This window comes from Lynx rufus, unplaced genomic scaffold (genome assembly GCF_022079265.1).
Source record: "Lynx rufus isolate CCGP_SWC_20201006 ecotype Redwood Valley unplaced genomic scaffold, mLynRuf1.p SCAF_35, whole genome shotgun sequence".
Classification (NCBI taxonomy): Eukaryota; Metazoa; Chordata; class Mammalia; order Carnivora; family Felidae; genus Lynx; species Lynx rufus.
Genome location: NW_025814851.1, coordinates 1281919 through 1302241, shown reverse-complemented (window position 1 = coordinate 1302241; position 20323 = coordinate 1281919). Strand labels below are relative to the sequence as shown.

The window sequence follows — 20323 nt, the reverse complement described above, 5'->3', positions numbered from 1 at the left end:
ATCCACTTGTCTGTACCATATTTTGATACTGAATTTCTTTGTGGGTTTACTCTTTGGTTAGATAGAGCCAGCCATTTTTACCTTTTTTTGTATCTCAGGTGATTACAGTTCCTCAGCAGCAGTCAGTGAAAGTGACATCTTTTGGAATAGAACACATACCAGCATTCAATAAAATGACAACCCATTCTAGTGAAGAAGTTCTAGCCTTTCCTGAAATAGCCAAGTCTCAGTTAGTGAAAATGGAAACTTCCATGTGCAATCCACAAACTTCACTTTCTTCTCAGAAGTTACGAGCTCATCGTGAAACCTTTAAAGAAGATAAAAGAATTGCCAAACAAGGTGACAACTACTCATCTTTCAACACAGTTTGTGAGACTGATGTATCTTTGATGACCCCAGAAAAGGAACTGGAAGAAAACTCAGCCATGGGAAGTAGTATGCATTCTGGACTTGAACTATTGCTTAAAGAGAGAGAGACATTTACTGCTGGGAAACATCCTAGCTCTGTTAGTGAATTTTCAGCCACTCTTGCTGGCAGAGGGAGGTCAGTGGCAAAGACTGCTCCAGTGAGTGATCAGTGCTTACCACTCCGTGAAGAAAAAGCCTTTGCTCAAACACAGAGCTCACTCTTCTATTCACCATCTTCTCCAATGAGCAGTGATGATGACTCAGAAATAGAGGATGAGGATTTGAAGGTGGAGCTTCAAAGATTACGAGAAAAGTAAGGATTGTTTCTCTTTTTAAAAAAAATTTTTTTGACGTTTATTTTTGAGAGAAACAGAGCATGAATGGGGGAGGAGCAGAGAGAGAGGGAGACACAGAATCCAAAGCAGGCTCCAGGCTCTGAGCTGTTAGCACAGGGCCCAACATAGGGCTCAAACTCAGGAGCTGTGATATCATGACCTGAGCCGAAGTCGGACGCCCAACCGATTGAGCCACCCAGGCACCCCAGGATTGTTGCTCGTTTGTCACAAATCTGAGTGCCCCAAGTTTTATAGAACAAAGTGTTTGACAGATAGCTAATTTACAATTGGTGACATTTTAATGACTGAAAATTGTTGATGATTGAGAACTGCAAAGATACCATCAGATCTCCCAGGTTAAGGCCTCAGTCCCACAGATGCCAATCATAAGTCCAGGCGGTGTTACCTATGCTTCTGACCAACCTGTTTGTTATAAATCAAAGGCTCCCAGAAACCCTTCGTTGGGTTCAGTTAATTTACTAGAGTGGCTTACAGAACTCAGGAGAACAGTTTACTTCCTAGATTATCAATTTATTATAAAAGGACACAACTGAGGAATAGTCAGATGGCAAGGTGTAGGGGAAGGGGCATGGAGCTTCCATACCATCTTGGGAGTGACACTCTCCTAGCACCTTCATGTGTTTACCAACCTAGAAACTCTCCAAACCCTATAGTTCAGGGATTTTTATGGAAGCTTCATTATGGTAGGCACAATTGATTAAATCATTGGCCGCTGGTGACTAATAAATTCAGTCTGTAGCTTCTGTCCACTCCCCAGAGGTGGAGTGGGAGGAGCTGAAAGTCCCACTGTAATCACTGAGTTGGTTCTCCTGGCAAGCAGTCTCCATCCTTAGGGGCTTTTTAAAAGTAAGGTCATTAATATAAACTCAGGTGTGATTCCAAGGGGCTTGTGATAAATAAGATTCCTTTCACCTTTATCACTCTGGAGCTATTTTAGGAACTGGAGCTATTTGAGGAAAACAGACCAAATATTAAAACGAAAGATTCTCCCACTGCTCTTTGTAGCTTAGGAAATTACAAGAGTTTTCAGAAATAGGTGCCAGGAACAGGGATAAAGGTGTTAATATAAATCATAATATCACAACAGTAATAAAGCACACAAAACAGTCTCGTACTTCTCGTGCCCTGATCTCATTTCTCAGAGGCAACCACTGTGAACTGTTTGGTATGCCTGACCTGTAATTTTTCTATGCATTTACAAATACATACTTTTTTCTTTTTATAAAAGTGGGGTAATATATGTTATTCTAAATTTTTTTACTTAACGTTGTGCACGTGTGTGTGTGTGTGTGTTTGTATACACACGTTTGCACAAATAGTCTTTGTTCCATACATTAGAATAGCCAAAGTTTATTTAATCCCTCATTAATGGACATTTCAGTTTTATTCCATGTTTTTATTATGTAAACAATTTAAATAAAAACTTGAAATGTTAAAAAATGAAAAATAATGTTGAAGTACACAAAGTAAACATCCTTACATTTTTACATAATTATGTGAGTATTTTTTGTAGGATAGATACCCAAAAATAGAATTTCTGGGTTAAAAGGTATGTGCACATGAAATTGATAGATACTGCTAAAATTGTTGTCCAAGGTAGCTGTACCATTTTATACACCAAACAAAAATATATGAAAGTGGGGCGCCTTGCTAGCTCAGTCATGATCATGAGTTCAAGCCCCAAGGTTGGGTGTAGAGATTACTTTAAAAAATATGTGAGAGCCTGTCTTCCCACTTCTTAACCAACTGAGCCACCCAAGTGCCCCATCTGTCTTCCCATTTCTTAGCAACATTGGACTGGATATTTTTTTGAATGTTTATTTATTTTTGAGAGAGAGACAGAGACAGATAGACAGACAGAGCATGAGTGTGGGAGAGGCAGAGAGAGAGGGAGACACAGAATCCAAAGCAGGCTCCATCCAGGCTCCGAGCTGTCAGCACAGAACCCAACGCAGGGTTCAAACTCCTGAACTGTGAGATCATTACCTGAGCCAAAGTTGGACACTCAACCAACTGAGCCACCAAACTGAGCCAACCAACTGTGCCCCAACATTGGACTGGATATTATTGATCCTTTTTCTTTTATTCCAATCAGATGAATTTAAAAATTTTTCTTAAAAAATAATTTTATTCTCCTAGTTAAAAGTGAAGTTGTACATCATCTCATATTTATTGGCTACTTGTATTTCCTCTTCCTTGGAGTCACCTTCTCATATTCTTTCCCCTTTTTCCTATTACGTTTCTTTTTTTTTCTCTTATTGAGTTTTAGGAACTATTTGTGTATTCTATGAATCTTTTACTATATGTTGAAAATATTTTCTTGTTTATATTTGCAACATATAATAAAGAAAAGGTTAATATTACTAATACTGTGTGACTTTAAATTTTGTTTTATTGTCTTTCACTATATTGAAGTTTTAGAAATTTTTTCTTGTCAATTTGTTTACTTTTTTCATTTTATTAAAATCATTTCACAGATTTTTAAATTTATTTTAAGAGAGAGAGAGAGAGCACCCAAGAGAGTAGGGGAATGGCAGAGAGGGAGGGAGAGAGAGAATCCCAAGCAGTCCCTACCCCCATCAGCACAGAGCCAGAGACAGGGCTGGATCTCATGAACCATGAGATGACCTGAGCCAAAATCAAGAGTCAGACGCTTAACCAAGTGAGCCACGTAGGCACTCCAGTTTGTTTAATTTTTTCTTAATGTCTGATTAATGTTGTGCTTAGGAAAGCATATCCCATCCTAAAACTGTGAATATTCTTTATTTTTACATTCTTAATCTAAATTCCTTGTTAAACTTTACTCGTATTGCATAGAGTTTTTTGGCTTATCTGTATGGTGTCAGTGCTATTAAAATGCTTTCTGCATTATTTTCATTTAGACACATTCAGGAGGTGGTAAATCTTCAAACCCAGCAGAATAAGGAGCTGCAAGAGCTCTATGAACGCCTTCGGGCAATTAAAGATAGCAAAATCCAATCATCAGAGGCTCCTCTGCCACCATCATCACCACGTAGACCAAGATCTTTCAAAAGCAAACTTCGCAGCCGCCCCCAATCCTGGACACATGTGGACAATGTCGCAGTTGCCACAGGTAAAGCAGTCCTGAAAGTGGTTTTAAAAAACTGGTGAAAGATCAGCAAAATTAGAAATATAATGATATAAAGTTTATTTCATATTAAGCTAATATGCTCTAAAGAAGTGCACATTATCCTGAGATTCTTTTCTACCTTTTTGGTATTAAGTGTTCTTTTATGAAATAATGGTGAGGATAGATGATAGATTCTGGAGAGCATGTGAGTGTGTTTTATGTTTTTATTTGGGAAACAAACACCTGGAAGCCCAATTTCTTTTCTTTTTTTTTTACATATGAAATTTATTGTCAAATTGGTTTCCATACAACACCCAGTGCTCATCCCAACAGGTGCCCTCTTCAGTACCCATCACCCACCCCCCCCCTCCCACTCCCCATCAACCCTCAGTTTGTTCTCAGTTTTTAAGAGTCTCTTATGTTCTGGCTCCCTCCCTCTCTAACCTCTTTTTTTTTCTTCCCCTCCCCCATGTTCTTCTGTTAAGTTTCTCAGGATCCACATAAGAGTGAAAACATATGGTATCTGTCTTTCTCTGTATGACTTATTTCACTTAGCAGAACACTCTCCAGTTCCATCCATGTTGCTACAAAAGGACATATTTCATTCTTTCTCGTTGCCATGTAGTATTCCACTGTGTATATAAACCACAACTTTTGCCTGCTGCTCATTTTGTGTCCACCTCTTCATTCTTCGAAGAAGCAGGGAGACAACGAACTCCAGGTAGTGAGGTAAAAAAAATCCTGCAACAATAGTATTCCACAGGTGACTAAGGCTCTATTTATTTTATTTTACTCTTTTTTTCCTTCTTTTCTCAAGAGTGGATTTCTCCATTAATTGGTCTTCTTGTTGGCTGATTCTTTATTTTGCCCTCCCATATCTGTTGTTGAGCCACTCTAGTGAATTTTTTATTTCACTTATTGTACTTTTAAACTCCAGAATTTGTTTTTTGAAATAATTTCTATCTCTATTGATATTCTCTATTTGATTTGAGACATTGTTATCATACTTTCCTTTAAATTTTTAGGCATAGTTTCCTTAAATTTGAATACAGGCTTTGTCTACTAAGACCAAAATCTAGGCCCCCTTCAGGATGTTTTTGTTGACTTTTTTTGTCTGTATATGTGGCATATGTTCCTATTTCTTTGCATGTCTCTTAATTTTGTGATAAAAACTGGACACTATAGGTAATATATTGTAACAGCTCTAGTATCAGATTCTTCCACCCTCTTCCCCACCAAGGTCTGTTGTATTTTGTTTATTATTGTTCTGGTATTTTCTTGGTATTGGTTATTTGTTTAGTGGTTTTCCAACACTACTCTATATTCCCTGCAGTGTAGGCCATTGAGTTCTTTGCAACTTAAAAAAAAATTTGTTTTGGGGGGCACCTGGGTGCCTCAGTCAGTTAAGCATCCAACTGAGGTCACGATCTCACATTTGCAAGTTTGAGCCCCACATCAGGCTCTGTGCTGACAGCTCAGAGCCTGGAGCCTCCTTCAGATTCTGTGTCTCCTTCTCTCTCTGCCCTTCCCCCGCTCACACTATGTCTCTCTCTCAGAAATAAATAAACATTAAAAAATTTTTTTTTAATTTTGTTTTGGGGTGCCTGGGTGGCTCAGTTGGTTAAGCATCTGACTCTTGATTTCGGTTTAGTTCATGATCTCAGGGTTTGTGAGGTTGAGCCCCACATCTGACTCTGCACTGATTGCTCAGAGCCTGCTTGGGATTTTCTACCTCCTTCTCTCTCTGCCCCTCCCCTGCTTGCACGTGCTCTCTTCTCAGAATAAATAAGTAAACTTAAAAATAAATAAAAATGAATTTAAAAACTTTGTTTACTGATGCATAGGGGCACTTGTACCCCAATGTTCATAGCAGCACTCTCAACAATAGCCAAATTATGGAAAGAGCCGAAATGTCCATCAACTGATGAATGGATAAAGAAATTGTGGTATATATACACAATGGAATACTATGTGGCAATGAGAAAAAATGAAATATGGCCTTTTGTAGCAACGTGGATGGAACTGGAGAGTGTGATGCTAAGTGAAATAAGCCATACAGAGAAAGACAGATACCATATGGTTTCACTCTTATGTGGATCCTGAGAAACTTAACAGGAACCCATGGGGGAGGGGAAGGAAAAAAAAAAAAGGTTAGAGTGGGAGAGAGCCAAAGCATAAGAGACTGTTAAAAACTGAGAACAAACTGAGGGTTGATGGGGGGTGGGAGGGAGGGGAGGGTGGGTGATGGGTATTGAGGAGGGCACCTTTTGGGATGAGCACTGGGTGTTGTATGGAAACCAATTTGTCAATAAATTTCATATATATAAAAAAAAAAAAACTTTGTTTTTATTTTTAAGCCTGGCATGCTAAGGTTCATACCTGGGTCAGTACATTTAGTGGTGAGCCAATGATTGGCCAGAAGATTTCATTAAATGACTCATCTGGATATTTTTGCCAAGGGAATCTCTGTGGGAAGGCGCACTTTCTAGCTTTACTTTACAAGAAAACTTTTGAATTTCTTTCCTGCTTGTCCAGGAACTGAAGTGCAGCCAGAATTGAGTGATTGGTACTTTTTCCTTTCTTAGGTCTTTCCTGGCTTGCCAGACATTTATATTCCCAGGAATATGCCAGAGGTTTTAAAAGTTTCCTATGGTCATCTAATTGCCCTAGAATTCTTTTTTAATTCTAGGCCAGATTCTTGTTTGCCCCAACTGAATCACTGCATCTGAGTTGTTGCCAGTGCTTTCCTATTGTTTCAGTAATGCCCTGGAGGTAGCTCCTTACCCTCCCCACTCCCCAGACCCAGTCTGCCTGGGCTGACCTGAGCTCTAAGTGAAACCAAATATCTACCACACTCTAAGAATAGAGATTTTTCTGGGTTGTTGCAAGTTCAGATGACTGTGCTCTGGGGATGGTACTTTTAAGAGAACTCAAAAAGAGGTCTGATCTCTATTGTCTGCAATGCTGCTGGCCTTTAGCTATCCCAACACTGAGCTGGGAGGGAAGCCGGGAGGGGAATTACCACAAGTTAAAATGTCACAGATCTCATTAGTTTGTCTTGAATAAATGATTTTTATTTCATTCTGTGTCTCTGGATAATTGTCAGAGTTCTGAAATGGTTGGTTTGAGTTGTTTTGCCCATATTTTTATTGTTTTAAGAGCAAGTTCACCTAGGCCCTTATTCTGCATTTTTGAAGTCTTTCTCCTCCCTCTTTTTCTATTATCTGAAAGAACTTGTGTTAAATTAGTACTATTTCTTCTTTAACTGTCTGGAAGAATTTTTCAATGAAACCACTTGGGTTCAGAGATTTCTATTTGGGGAACTTTTTCACTATAAATTCAAATTGTTTAATAGTAGTTACAAGATTTATTCACGTTATACATTTCCTGTTGAGTAAGTTTTGGTAGTTTGTGGTTTTTGAGGCTTGGTCCATTTCATCTAAGTTGTTGAATCTTTGTGTTTATTGTTATGCCCAGAATTCGTGATCCCCAAAGACCACCAGGGAGCAGAGTCCAATGCAAACGCAAAAGAGCCATTATTCGAGCTAGCTCGAGCTCAATCCCCTACCTGCACCGACACAGGGTGAGATACCGGGGAGAGAGAGCGAGTTTCAAAAGCACAAAGGTTTTATTGGGGTCTAGGGGCAGTTGGTGAGGTAATGGCTGTGGCCTCAGCCGATTGGCTGGGGAAGGGTCGTGGCCTCGGCCGATTGGCTGGGGAAGGGTTGAAGTCCTGTTACGCAGGTCGCAGGGCGTGTTTTGATCGGGAAGTTTGAACGGGTGAGCGGGAGGTTACTCAAGGGGAGGAGGCGTGTTCAAGGTGGAGGACACAGAGCAAGATGCAGTCGGCCGGCTGCTATAAACATTGGGGTACAAGTGCCCCTATGCATCAGCACTCCTGTATCCCTTGGGTAAATTCCTAGCAGTGCTATTGCTGGGTCATAGGGTAGATCTATTTTTACTTCTTTGAGGAACTTCCACACTGTTTTCCAGAGCGGCTACACCAGTTTGCATTCCCACCAACAGTGCAGGAGGGTTCCCGTTTCTCCACATCCTCTCCAGCATCTATAGTCTCCTGATTTGTTCATTTTAGCCACTCTGACTGGCGTGAGGTGATATCTGAGTGTGGTTTTGATTTATATTTCCCTGATGAGGAGCAACATTGAGCATCTTTTCATGTGCCTGTTGGCCATCTGCATGTCTTCTTTAGAGAAGTGTCTATTCATGTTTTCTGCCCATTTCTTCACTGGATTATTTGTTTTTCAGGTGTGGAGTTTGGTGAGCTCTTTATAGATTTTGGATACTAGCCCTTTGTCCGATATGTCATTAGCAAATATCTTTTCTCATTCCGTTGGTTGCCTTTTAGTTTTGTGGATTGTTTCCTTTGCTGTGCAGAAGCATTTTATCTTCAGGAGGTCCCAATAGTTCATTTTTGCTTTTAATTCCCTTGCCTTTGGGGATGTATCAAGTAAGAAATTGCTGTGGCTGAGGTCAGAGAGGTTTTTTTCCTACTTTCTCCTCTAGGGTTTTGATGGTTTCCTGTCTCACATTCAGGTCCTTTATACATTTTGAGTTTATTTTTGTGAATGGTGTAACAAAGTGGTCTAGTTTCATCCTTCTACATGTGGCTGTCCATTTCTCCCAGCACCATATGTTAAAGAGACTGTCTTTTTTCCATTGGATACTCTTTCCTGCTTTGTCAAACATTAGTTGGCCATACATTTGTGGGTATAGTTCTGGGGTTTCTGTTCTGTTCCATTGGTCTATGTGTCTGCTTTTGTTGCAATACCATGCTGTCTTGATAATTACAGCTTTGTAGTAGAGGCTAAAGTCTGGGATTGTGATGCCTCCTGCTTTGGTCCTCTTCAAAATTACTTTGGCTATTCAGGGCCTTTTGTGGTTCCATACAAATTTTAGGATTGCTTGTTCTAGCTTTGAGAAGAATGCTGGTGCAATTTTGATTGGGATTGCATTGAATGTGTAGATAGCTTTGGGTAATATTGACATTTTAACAATATTTATTCTTCCAATCCATGAGCACAGAATGTTTTTCCATTTCTTTATATTTTCTTCAATTTCCTTCATAAGCTTTCTCTAGTTTTCAACATACAGATCTTTTGCATCTTTGGTTAGGTTTATTGCTAGGTATTTTGTGCTTCTTGGTGCAATTGTGAATGGGATCAGTTTCTTTATTTGTCTTCCTGTTGCTTCATTATTAGTGTATAAGAATGCAACTGATTTCTGTACATTGATTTTGTATCCTGCGACTTTGCTGAATTCATGGATCAGTTCTAGCAGACTTTTGGTGGAGTCTGTCGGATTTTCCATGTATAATATCATGTCATATGCAAAGAGTGAAAGCTTGATTTCTTCTTTGCCAATTTTGATGCCTTTGATTTCCTTTTGTTGTCTGATTGCTGATGCTAGCACTTCCAACACTATGTTAAACAACAGTGGTGAGAGTGGACATCCCTTTCATGTTCCTGATCTCAGGGAGAAAGCTCTCATTTACCCCATTGAGGATGATATTAGCTGTGGGCTTTTCAAAAATGACTTTTATGATGTTTAAGTATGTTCCTTCAATCCCAACTTTCTCAAAGGTTTTTATTCAGAAAGGATGCTGAATTTTGTCAAATGCTTTTTCTGCATCTATTGACAGGATCATATGGTTCTTTTCTTTTATTAATGTGATGTATCACGTTGATTGATTTGCAAATGTTGGATCAGCCCTGCATCCCAGGAATGAATCCCACTTGATCATGGTGAATAATTCTTTTTATAAGCTGTTGAATTTGATTTGCTAGTATCTTATAGAGAATTTTTGCATCCATATTCATCAGGGATATTGGCCTGTAGTTCTCTTTTTTTACTGGGTCTCTGTCTGGTTTAGGAATCAAAGTAATGCTGGCTTCATAGAATAAGTCTGGAAGTTTTCCTTCCCTTTCTATTTTTTGGAATAGCTTGAGAAGGATAGGTATTATCTCTGCTTTAAATGTCTGGTAGAATTCCCCTGGGAAGCCATCTGGTTCTGGACTCTTATTTGTTGGGAGATTTTTGATGACTGATTCAATTTCTTCGCTGGTTATGGGTCTGTTCAAGCTTTCTATTTCTTCCTGTTTGAGTTTTGGAAGTGTGTGGGTGTTTAGGAATTTGTCCATTTCTTCCAGGTTGTCCAGTTTGTTGGCATATAATTTTTCATAGTATTCCCTGATAATTGCTTGTATTTCTGATGGATTGATTATAATAATTCCATTTTCATTCACGATTTTATCTATTTGTGTCCTCTCCCTTTTCTTTTTGCGACGCCTGGCTAGCGGTTTATTAATTCTTTATTTTTTCAAAAAACCAACTTTTGGTTTCATTGATCTACTCTACAGTTGTTTTTTAGATTCTACATTGTTTATTTCTGCTCTGATCTTTATTATTTGTCTTCTTCTGCTGGGTTTGGGGTGTCTTTGCTGTTCTGCTTCTATTTCCTTTAGGTGTGCTGTTAGATTTTGTATTTGGGGTTTTTCTTGTTTCTTGAGATAGGCCTGCATTGCAATGTATTTTCCTCTAAGGACTGCTTTCGCTGCATCCCAAAACGTGTGGATTGTTGTATTTTCATTTTCATTTGTTTCCATAATTCTTTAATTTCTTCTCGAATTGCCTGGTTGATCCATTCATTCTTCAGTTAGGGTATTCTTTAACCTCCATGCTTTTGGAGGTTTTCCAGACTTTCTCCTGTAGTTGATTTCAAGCTTCATAGCATTGTGGTCTGAACGTATGCATGGTATGATCTCAATTCTTGTATACTTATGAAGGGCTGGTTTGTGACCCAGTATGTGACCTATCTTGGAGAATGTTCCATGTGCACTTGAGATGAAAGTATATTCTGTTGCTTTGGGATGCAGAGTTCTAAATATATGTGTCAAGTCCATCTGATCCAATGTATCATTCAGGGCCCTTTTTTCTTTATTGATCCTGTGTCTAGATGATCCATCCATTGTTGTAAGTGGAGTATTAAAGTCCCCTGCAATTACTACGGTCTTATCAGTAAGGTTGCTTATGTTTGTGACTAATTGTTTTATATATTTGGGGGCTCCCATATTTGGCTCATAGACATTTATAATTGTTAGCTCTTCCTGATGCATAGACCCTGTAATTATGATATAATGCCCTTCTTCATCTCTTGTTACAGCCTTCAATTTAAAGTCTAGTTTGTCTGATATAAGTATGGCTACTCCAGCTTTCTTTTGACTTCCAGTAGCATGATAGATAGTTCTCCATCCCCTCACTTTCAATCTGAAGGTGTCCTCAGGTCTAAAATGAGTCTCTTGTAGACAGCAAATAGATGGATCTTGTTTGTTTGTTTGTTTTTTATCAATTCTGATACCCTGTGTCTTTTGGTTGGAGCATTTTGTCCATTTACATTCAGTGTTATTATTGAAAGATACAGGTTTAGAGTCATTGTGATGTCTGTAGGTTTCATGCTTGTAGTGATGTCTCTGGTACTTTGTGGTACTTGCAACATTTCACGCACAGAATCCCCCTTAGGATCTCTTGTAGTGCTGGTTTAGTGGTGATGAATTCCTTCAGTTTTTGTTTTTTTGGGAAGACCTTTATCTCTCCTTCTATTCTAAATGACAGACATGCCGGGTAAAGGATTCTCGGCTGCATATTATTTCTGTTCGTCACATTGAAGATTTCCTGCCATTCCTTTCTGGCCTTCAAAGTTTCAGTAGATAGATCCGTCACTAGTCTTATCGGTCTCCCTTTATATGTTAGAGCATGTTTATCCTTAGCTGCTTTCAGAATTCTCTCTTTATCCTTGTATTTTGCCAGTTTCACTATGATATGTCATGCAGAAGATCGATTCAAGTTTCGTCTGAAGGGAGTTCTCTGTGCCTATTGGATTTCAATGTCTTTTTCCTTCCCCAGTTCAGGGAAGTTCTTAGCTATGATTTGTTCAAGTACACCTTCAGCCCCTTTCTCTCTTCCTCTGGAATCCCCATTATACGTATATTATTACATTTCATTGCATCATTTAATTCTCTAGTTCTCCCCTCATACTCCTGGATTTTTTTATCTCTTTTTCTCAGCTTCCTCTTTTTCCATAATTTTATCTTCTACATCACCTATTCTCTTCTCTGCCTCTTCAATCTGGGCTGTGTTCGCCTCCATTTTATTTTGCACCTCATTTATGGCATTTTTTAGCTTCTCATGAATGTTTCTTAGTCCCTTGATCTCTGTAGCAATAGATTCTCTGCTGTCCTCTATAGTTTTTTCAAGCCCAGCGATTAATTTTATGACTTATTTTAAATTCATGCTCTGTTATATTGCTTAAATTGTTTTTGATCAATTCATTAGCTTTTGCTACTTACTGGAGTTTCTTTTGAGGAGAAACTTTGTTTGGATAGTCCCTGGAGTGGCAGGGAACTGCAGGGCTCTTCCCTTGTGCTGTCTGAAGTTACTTGTGTTAGTGGGCAGGCCGCAGTCAGACCTGATGTCTGCCCCCAGCCCACCACTGGGGCCACAGTCAGACTGGTGTGTAGCTTATCTTCCCCTCTCCCAGGGGCAGGACTCCCTGTGGAGTGGTGTGGCCCCTGTCTGGGCTACTGGCACATTGCCAGGCTTGTGGTGCTGCTTTGATGGGATCTGGTGTAGTAGCCAGGGTGGATCCGCAAGGTGCACAGGGGCAGGAGCGGCAGGCTCAGCTCGCTTTGCCTTTGGTGGTCCACTACGGCAGGGGCCCTGCAGCACCGGGAGGGAGGCAGACCCGTCCTCTTCCGTGGGCCTCTTGTCTTCAGTTGCCTCTGGAGAGTCCATTCTGCTAGTCTTCTGGTGGTTTTCTGGGTTATTTAGGCAGATGTGGGTGGAATCTAAGTGATCAGTAGGACACAGTGAGCCCAGCGTCCTCCTACACCGCCATCTTCAAGCCTCTCTCCTCCATGTTTATTTTTTATCTCTTTTAAGTATCTATCTGAGGAAAACTGATGTAAAGATTATAATTGATACTAATGTTTTTATATTTGACTTATAACTTGTAGCTTATTTGACTTTATACCAAGGTGACCATATAATTTCCCATCCAACAAGAGGAAACTTTCGAGAGTGAAAGGCATACATACTGTTAATAATTACTCCAGGACTGTCCCAGATAAACTTGAATGTCTGGTTACCTTATCTGTAGCCCATATGTGAGGTTCTACCAACTGCATTATTACTCAAAGAAAAGTATTTATCAGTTTTAATTATTTTTTATGGTTTTCCTGTTATTTCTTCTAGATCCGCTCTGTGTGGAGAGTAATGTAGCATCATGCCAGCAATCTCCAGCTAGTAAAAAAGGCATGTTCACAGATGACTTACATAAACTGGTGGATGACTGGACAAAGGAAACAGTTGGAAATTCTCTTATTAAGCCAAGTTTAAACCAACTCAAACAGAGTCAACACAAACTAGAGACAGAAAACTGGAACAAAGTATATGAAGTAAGTGGTTTTTGCACGTTCCTCTTTATTTCTAAGAACTAAAATCATAAAAATTGATTTCCTTAGGTCTATTTTTAAAGTCACTATTAGAAAATGGTGTGACTTGACAACATAGCGACTTTTATCCTTGTCTAGATTCATTTTGTCTTTGAGAAAATTATCTTTTAGACCAGGGGTCAGCACATTTTTTTCTGGGAGGGAGCCAGTTAGTAAGTACTTTCAAGCCATGTGGTTGCAACTAGTCAACTCTGTCATCAGGCAAAAGCAACCATAGATAAAATATAAATGAATGCACAGGGCTTTGTTCCAATAAAACTTGACTTACAAAAAGAAGTGGTAGGCTGTAGCTTGCTGACCCATGCTTCAGACTCTTATACCTAAAAATATAACCATCAAGTATCAAAAAAGAAAGCATCTGGAATGAGGGTGAATTCAGTCCTGTGGTACAAGAAGAGTTTGAGTTTTGAGGGAAAGCTATCATATGTTGTATATCAATATTCTCAGAACTATTAAGTGATCTTATTTGTTCAGTTTGAGAAAATAATTTTAAAGCTCTTTAAGCTAGAATATTGTAAAAGGCATCTTAAGTTTATGGATGAGATTCCTAGTTAATTGCATATGGCCTTAGTCAGATGTACATGCAGTTGAGATATAGAAGGATGTCCACAATGCATTCTGGAGTGGGAAGAAGGCAGGCTTATAGAACAGTATATACAGTATTTGTTTAAAATTATGTGCATTAGGTATTTATATATATACACAGAACTAGGAGAAGCCGTTAACAATATACTGGATGGTGGAATTTGAGCCTCATTTTACATTTTACTTCTCTGTTTGAACTTTTAAAGTATCACTTTTTCAAAATGAGTAAATCTATCAAAATGTGAATCAAGGCTTAGAATCTGAACCCTCATAATTGCAAGATGTATATTTGTGTATATGTGTGTGTGTGTGTTGTGTTTGTGTACATGTATGTGTGTGTATGTAGTCATTGCATATAATTTGGTAAAGAAAGTCTGAAAATACATTTAGTGTTAATGTTGAATAAAAATTTCAAAAGCCTAGATTTCCCAAACTAATAAGCAGTATTTCTGCGTGGGGACTCTGTGTACTTATCTTACTCCTGGCACCGATTTATATATAGATAGTATCACCATTGTAAAAATTGGAAGCCTTTAGAGGCAAACTTCAAGGCATAAATGCATTTGTGCTGCCAGTGAGAGAGCCTCTGAGTACTGTGTGAATAGAGGCTTTTGTTGACTAGTAGGAGGGTGGTTTATTGCAGTATAATGGAGGATTTTTGGAGGGAGAGTGAGTAGAAAATGGCAGTATGAACAAAAGTGGTAGAGGTCTCTAAGCAGACAGAATTGGGTTCCAGTGTCAGCTCAGTCACTTACTAGTTATATGACTATAGGCAAGTCATCTGTGCCTCAGTTTTCATGTCTTCAAAACAGAGATAATACCTGCCTGCCTTACAACATCACTGTGAGAATTAAATGAGGTAACACCTCTAAGATGCCTAGATAACTATTTTTGTATTTTAAGTTCAGTTGATTACATGTTTGTGTGGAAAGCACATCTCATTTTCTAATGTTCTTGCTTGTTACTGGTCTGTGGCCTTATTAGAAAATTTTGTCACAATTATGTCAGGCCCTTCACTTTGTGCCAAGCCCTCTACTAGGCACTGGGTTTGATGAGCAAAAACAAGTATGTGCCCTATCTCATGGAACTTATACTCTAGTGGGACAGTTAGACATGAACAGACTTATATAATATAGGATATCATATAATAAGAGAGTTGGTCTAGTAAAGGGAAGTCAAGGAAAGCTTCCCTGAGAAGGTGATGATTGAACAGAGATCTGAAGGATGAGTAGGTGTCAACTAGGTGAAAAAAGGGAGGTAATCTGATTCCAAGTGGAAAGAACAGCATATGCAAAAGCCCTGTATTGGTAAAGGGATCATGAGGCCACTGAAAGTAGGCCAATTTTGCTGAAGTGAAGAGAGCAGACAGGAATTGGTGCACAGTGAATCTAAGGAGGTTGGGAGGGTCTTAAAAGTGGTGATGATAAAGACCTTTGTCTTTATTTTAAGAAAGATGGATAGCCATTGAAGCCCTAGGGTTCACATCAGATTTGCTTTTTGAAAAGATCACTCTGACTTGAAGCAAGAAGAAAGGATTATTGGAGGTAAGGGTAGAAATTGATAGACCAATTAAGAGTTAGTCACAGTGGTACAGTTAAAGAGAAATTGAGATGAAGAAAAATGAACAGATTCCAAGAAATGTTTAAGAGATAAAATGGATAAGATTTAGTGATGGAATGGATGTATGGCAGAGGGAAGGTATCAAGACTAGGTTTCTGGCTGGCATTACTGTCTATCATTCCAGGCTACCAATCACCAAGATGCAGAACATGAGTAGGCAGTGTGTTTTGGTAGAGGAAAGACCATAGGTCATTTGAATCTCAGATGCCTTTGAAATATGCAAGAGAAGGTTAGGTCCTCTCCACTGGTCTTTTTTAAAATAAAAATCACACTACTGTTTGTAAAATAATGTTCATTATAGAATTAAATCAATGCAGAAAAGTATGAATTCTAAAATACCACCTTCAAATCCCAATACCTAGAAATAATTGTCACTAACTTTAGATAAACACCATTTCAGATTTCTTTCTATGTCTGTATATGGATACATGGAAATGACTTTATAAAAATGAAGTCATACTATATATGCTCTTTTGTGTTTTAAATATTTATATATTTATATAATTTATATATATTTATATATACTTATATAATTTAAATCCAAGTTAACATATATTATAATAATGATATCAGGAGTAGAATTTATGTGCTCTTTTGACTCAGAAGTATTACATTTAATTTTACTTTAACAGGACAAAAACACTGATATGAAGAAGGGATTACTGAACTTTAAATAAATGTATTTTTACCTCAGGAGATACGGTCATTCATTCTTGAGTCAGGCAAAGCCTTTATTCCAACTTTAGTTTGAAAGTTTATTTAAAAGGGTTTAGGCTTGACTTTTCGATTTAGAGGAACTTAGCATTAGCGACTGATACCAAACTCTCCTTTAAGTGAGAATTATTTACTTCCATTAGACTTATTATTACCATGTGTATAAGATTTCAGTAATCTCTATACACATGCATAATCGTAGTAGGACATGATAAGGGCAGGCAGGAATATATTTTCAGAATACTGCCAAAAACTTCCCAAAATGCAACAGAAATGTTAGACTTTAACGCAATGAGTAGGAGTGGGTAGGGAGGTGACATTTATTGAGCATATACTCTGTGTGCCAGGTTCTTTCTCCTGGGCCACACATAATCATGCTCCTCTGTCTCCAAAGAATTCTGTAGTAAGTTGGGCTATGGTCTGTGGTTCTGCATGAGAGAATTCATGGGGCTGGCAGAAAGAAGTAAAATTATAAAGAGTAGTGCTAGCATAAAGAAAGGAGACGACACTAAATAGTGAACAGAGTGCTAACTCTATTCACTGGAGTTAATCCTCACCTCAGTATTAAGTTACTTAGTGATATTTGGTGTTACCAATTTTTAGCTTCGGTTTCCATATCTGAAAATGCCTACCTTGTAGGTCAGTAATGAAGAGGAAATGAAATAAGGTATGCAACTATGCTTGGCACACAGAAAGGTGCTCCAAAAATGGTAGCTGCTCATAGTAATAATGGGAGTAGTAAGCCAAAAAGAATAGGAAAGAATATAGATGGGTAAAAGCATCTACCAAATAAACTGATCTTTTGTTTTTATTTTTGTTTTCGTTAGAATACTCCATCTACTATGGGCTACACATCAACATGGATTTCTTCTCTGTCCCAAATCCGTGGAGCTGTCCCAACCTCCTTGCCACAAGGACTCTCACTCCCTTCATTTCCTGGGACATTATCATCATATGGAATGCCCCATGTCTGTCAGTATAATGCTGTGGGGGGGCCAGGATACCCAGTACAATGGGTAGGAATTTCAGGAACACCACAACAGTCTGTAGTAATTCCGACTCAATCTGGGGGACCATTCCAGCCGGGAATGAATTTACAGGCATTTCCAGCTTCATCAGTGCAGAATCCATCTGCCATCCCGCCTGGTCCCAAATGAATCAGAGTAGATGATGAAGAAAAGGGAGAATTTTTTCAGAATTATTTTCATGATACCTAAGATACTAAACATTCTTCTTCTTGGGTTCTGCCATATTTTCCCTCGTTTGAGTTTACCTTCCACTGTATTTTTTTGTTTCTTTCATTGTGGTATTTTATATAGCTCATCATTCTATAGAACTGTGCAGTTTGTACATAGAGCACTGCACACAGAAATGTTTTTTCACTTCAAATCCTATCCTCTTTGATACTTGATTTTTTAAAAATACCGTTCAGAATGCTTTAATAAGCTCAGCTTGAGCATTAACATTTCCAGGACACTTTCCATGAATTGCTGAGAAGCCCCCATTTTTTACTGCTGCTATCTGCAGCTGGATGATACTTTAAAATGTATAAAAACTATTTAAATTGAAACTCCCCAAACGTGGACGAAGTGAGACCCTCCAACAGCCGGAGTCTTATGGGATTCTTCACATGTTTATCTTAGGTTTACCTTTCACAGAAGGCAGGGTAACTTGCTGCAGGAAATGTTTTGGTATATAAAATTAGAATAACTTTGTCAACCAGTATAGACCATGAGCCCTTTTTAATGTGATTTTCTTCCCGTCGTCACAGCAGTAGGAGTAAAGCCTTGTTTTAAGTGAGGCGGAGAGAAAGGAAAAAACAGAACTGTAACAGTTCCTTGATTCTGCAGATACTGTAGCTACTTTAGGATTTCAATAGTAATTCAAAGTAGCTATCTCCTTGTTTCTCATGTGCACACTACATTGTTTTTGAGCATCTGAGAGGCATTGATTTGGCTTGCATTCTTTTGCAAGGGATATATTGCAGCTGATACGAATCTCATTTGGGGGGAATCTTTGTATTCCTAACAAAGAGAATTCAAGTTACACCTCTATTGATCCATTCTTCTGAAGTAAAATGTACTTGACACAGCAGGTTGTACGTTTTGAGACTTACACATGAAACACTGGCTTTACAGGGTTCTAAGATGTGGGGTATACACTCTCCTGCAGTGAGATAGTAGACCCTCAAAGGACACTATTTAAGTTGCCCTTAGCTTTTTTTTTTTTTGATTACCATTTTTTTTAGTTGCTATAATTTCTTATTAGTATATATAGCATCCTAAATGATTTTAGATCTTAGATGATTTGGCAGCCTCTTTAGAATCTGAGAGAGATCACTGTCAAGTTGCACTTTACTGGGTTTTATCCAGTTTTAGGAGGAGGTGAGGCAATGTCAAAATAGACACTTTTGGATTTCAGGAAGGTTAACTATAATAATCTTAAAAGGCTGGTCACAGAGTTACCTAATGCTCAGTCTGTGAAACCCAAACAGAATTCTTAAATGGTATTTATCAACTACTACATATACACATTTAAAATACTTACTTTCCACTCTGAAAATTTCAAGGTCATTTCTAGTACACATTTACCTGATAATGAGTTCTGTCTACTGGTAAACATTCCAAATTATCACCCAACATTTCTGTTAAAAGATTTTCCTCCAAGTTCCTCTAAAATTTTTACCCCATGAGCTTGGCAGGTAAGGAAAACTTAATAGGTGTAGTTTCTTGTTTTGTTTGCTTGTTTGTTTGTTTGTTTTTTGCATAGTCTACTTTGTGACATTCAGTACCCTTTTCAAAAAATGTGTCTGATATTGCTTACCTGAGGATCACACTAACCATCATGAAGGTTCTGTCACTATCATTTGGGGTGTCTAAAGCAGCATTTTCAGAATTGCTGTTGATAAGAGCCACAGTTTCTTTTCATAAATGAAAACATACTCTGGTTTGGGTGAGTCTTTCTAAATCTTATGTACAGATTCTTCAAATTTCTTCTACAGTATTTGTTTGCAAGTTGCAGTGATTTTAGGACATTAGTGTAATGCAAATGCTTGCATTGCAGTGTTTTCCATGTGTACAAAAACAATGCACCTAAAATCCATAATTCTTTAAAACTGCTCGTGTTTCATTATAAGAGTTGGCTTGTGTAATCACATTGAGACTTACAACCTATAAAGTGAAAATCCTGCAGGTTTTAAGATCCCTTCTTCTCCAGTTGTAATCCTTTTAAACAGTGTACCCCAGGATGAAAAAACCTCCATGGATGACATGCACAATTACATTTATTAATGGCTGCTCTGCATCAGATGTCCCACATTTTGCCACCACCTCTGTTTTATGTATAATTCATCATTCATTTGCCTGCAGACTTTTGCAGTGCCTTGTAATATTTAGAATCTTTTCAGATTTTTTGCTGGAAAGAAAAGTAGTCTTCTAAAGTTTGAAGATGGTGAATAGTGTACTGCTGTCTCCATGCTGACTGCAGTAGTTGGGTTAACATATGTTATGTATACATTATGTATACGTAACATGTATAAGTTTAAAAATACAGAAAAAAGTGAGTTTGTGCGGAAATGAAGAAAACAGTGTTATTCACACCACTGTGGGTTTTTTCCCCATTACTTAAATGTTTGATTCAGATGATAGTCACTTTGACTGTAAATATTGGCTAGTTTTTTACCTAGGGGTTTTGCATTATTTCATAATTTTGCTAACTCATATAATAGTGCTGTTTTCATCCTTGCTGAGGTAATTTTCCTCCCCAGAAATAATTAACTCTTGAGGTGAAGCTCAGAAATTCCCTTCTTACTTAACAAAATGCCTACTATATAACAAGGGCCTTCTACCCATTTCCAAAAAACCACACAAACCTATCCTTTTCATTTTCCTTTTTGTAGAAGAGAAAAAGGTTGTACTAAACAATCCTGCCTGTAAAGTTTATTTGGGGGATAGTCTGTATGTCCAACCACCATGTTTACTTCTCCAAGTACAAGTCTGATGAATAGTACTGTATCTCCATAT

The 20323-nt window shown here is 38.2% G+C and overlaps 1 protein-coding gene across 1 annotated transcript in view; it reads left to right on the top strand.

Moving 5' to 3' along the window:
- WNK3 (WNK lysine deficient protein kinase 3) overlaps window positions 1-17458 on the top strand; it is a 154448-nt gene extending 136990 nt beyond the window's left edge. The window contains exons 19-22 of the mRNA XM_047093639.1: window positions 99-721; window positions 3647-3858; window positions 13123-13325; window positions 17129-17458. Of these exons, the coding sequence (XP_046949595.1) occupies window positions 99-721; window positions 3647-3858; window positions 13123-13325; window positions 17129-17458 (1368 nt within the window). The remainder of the gene's footprint in view (window positions 1-98; window positions 722-3646; window positions 3859-13122; window positions 13326-17128) is intronic.
- Window positions 17459-20323: the final 2865 nt, after the last annotated feature.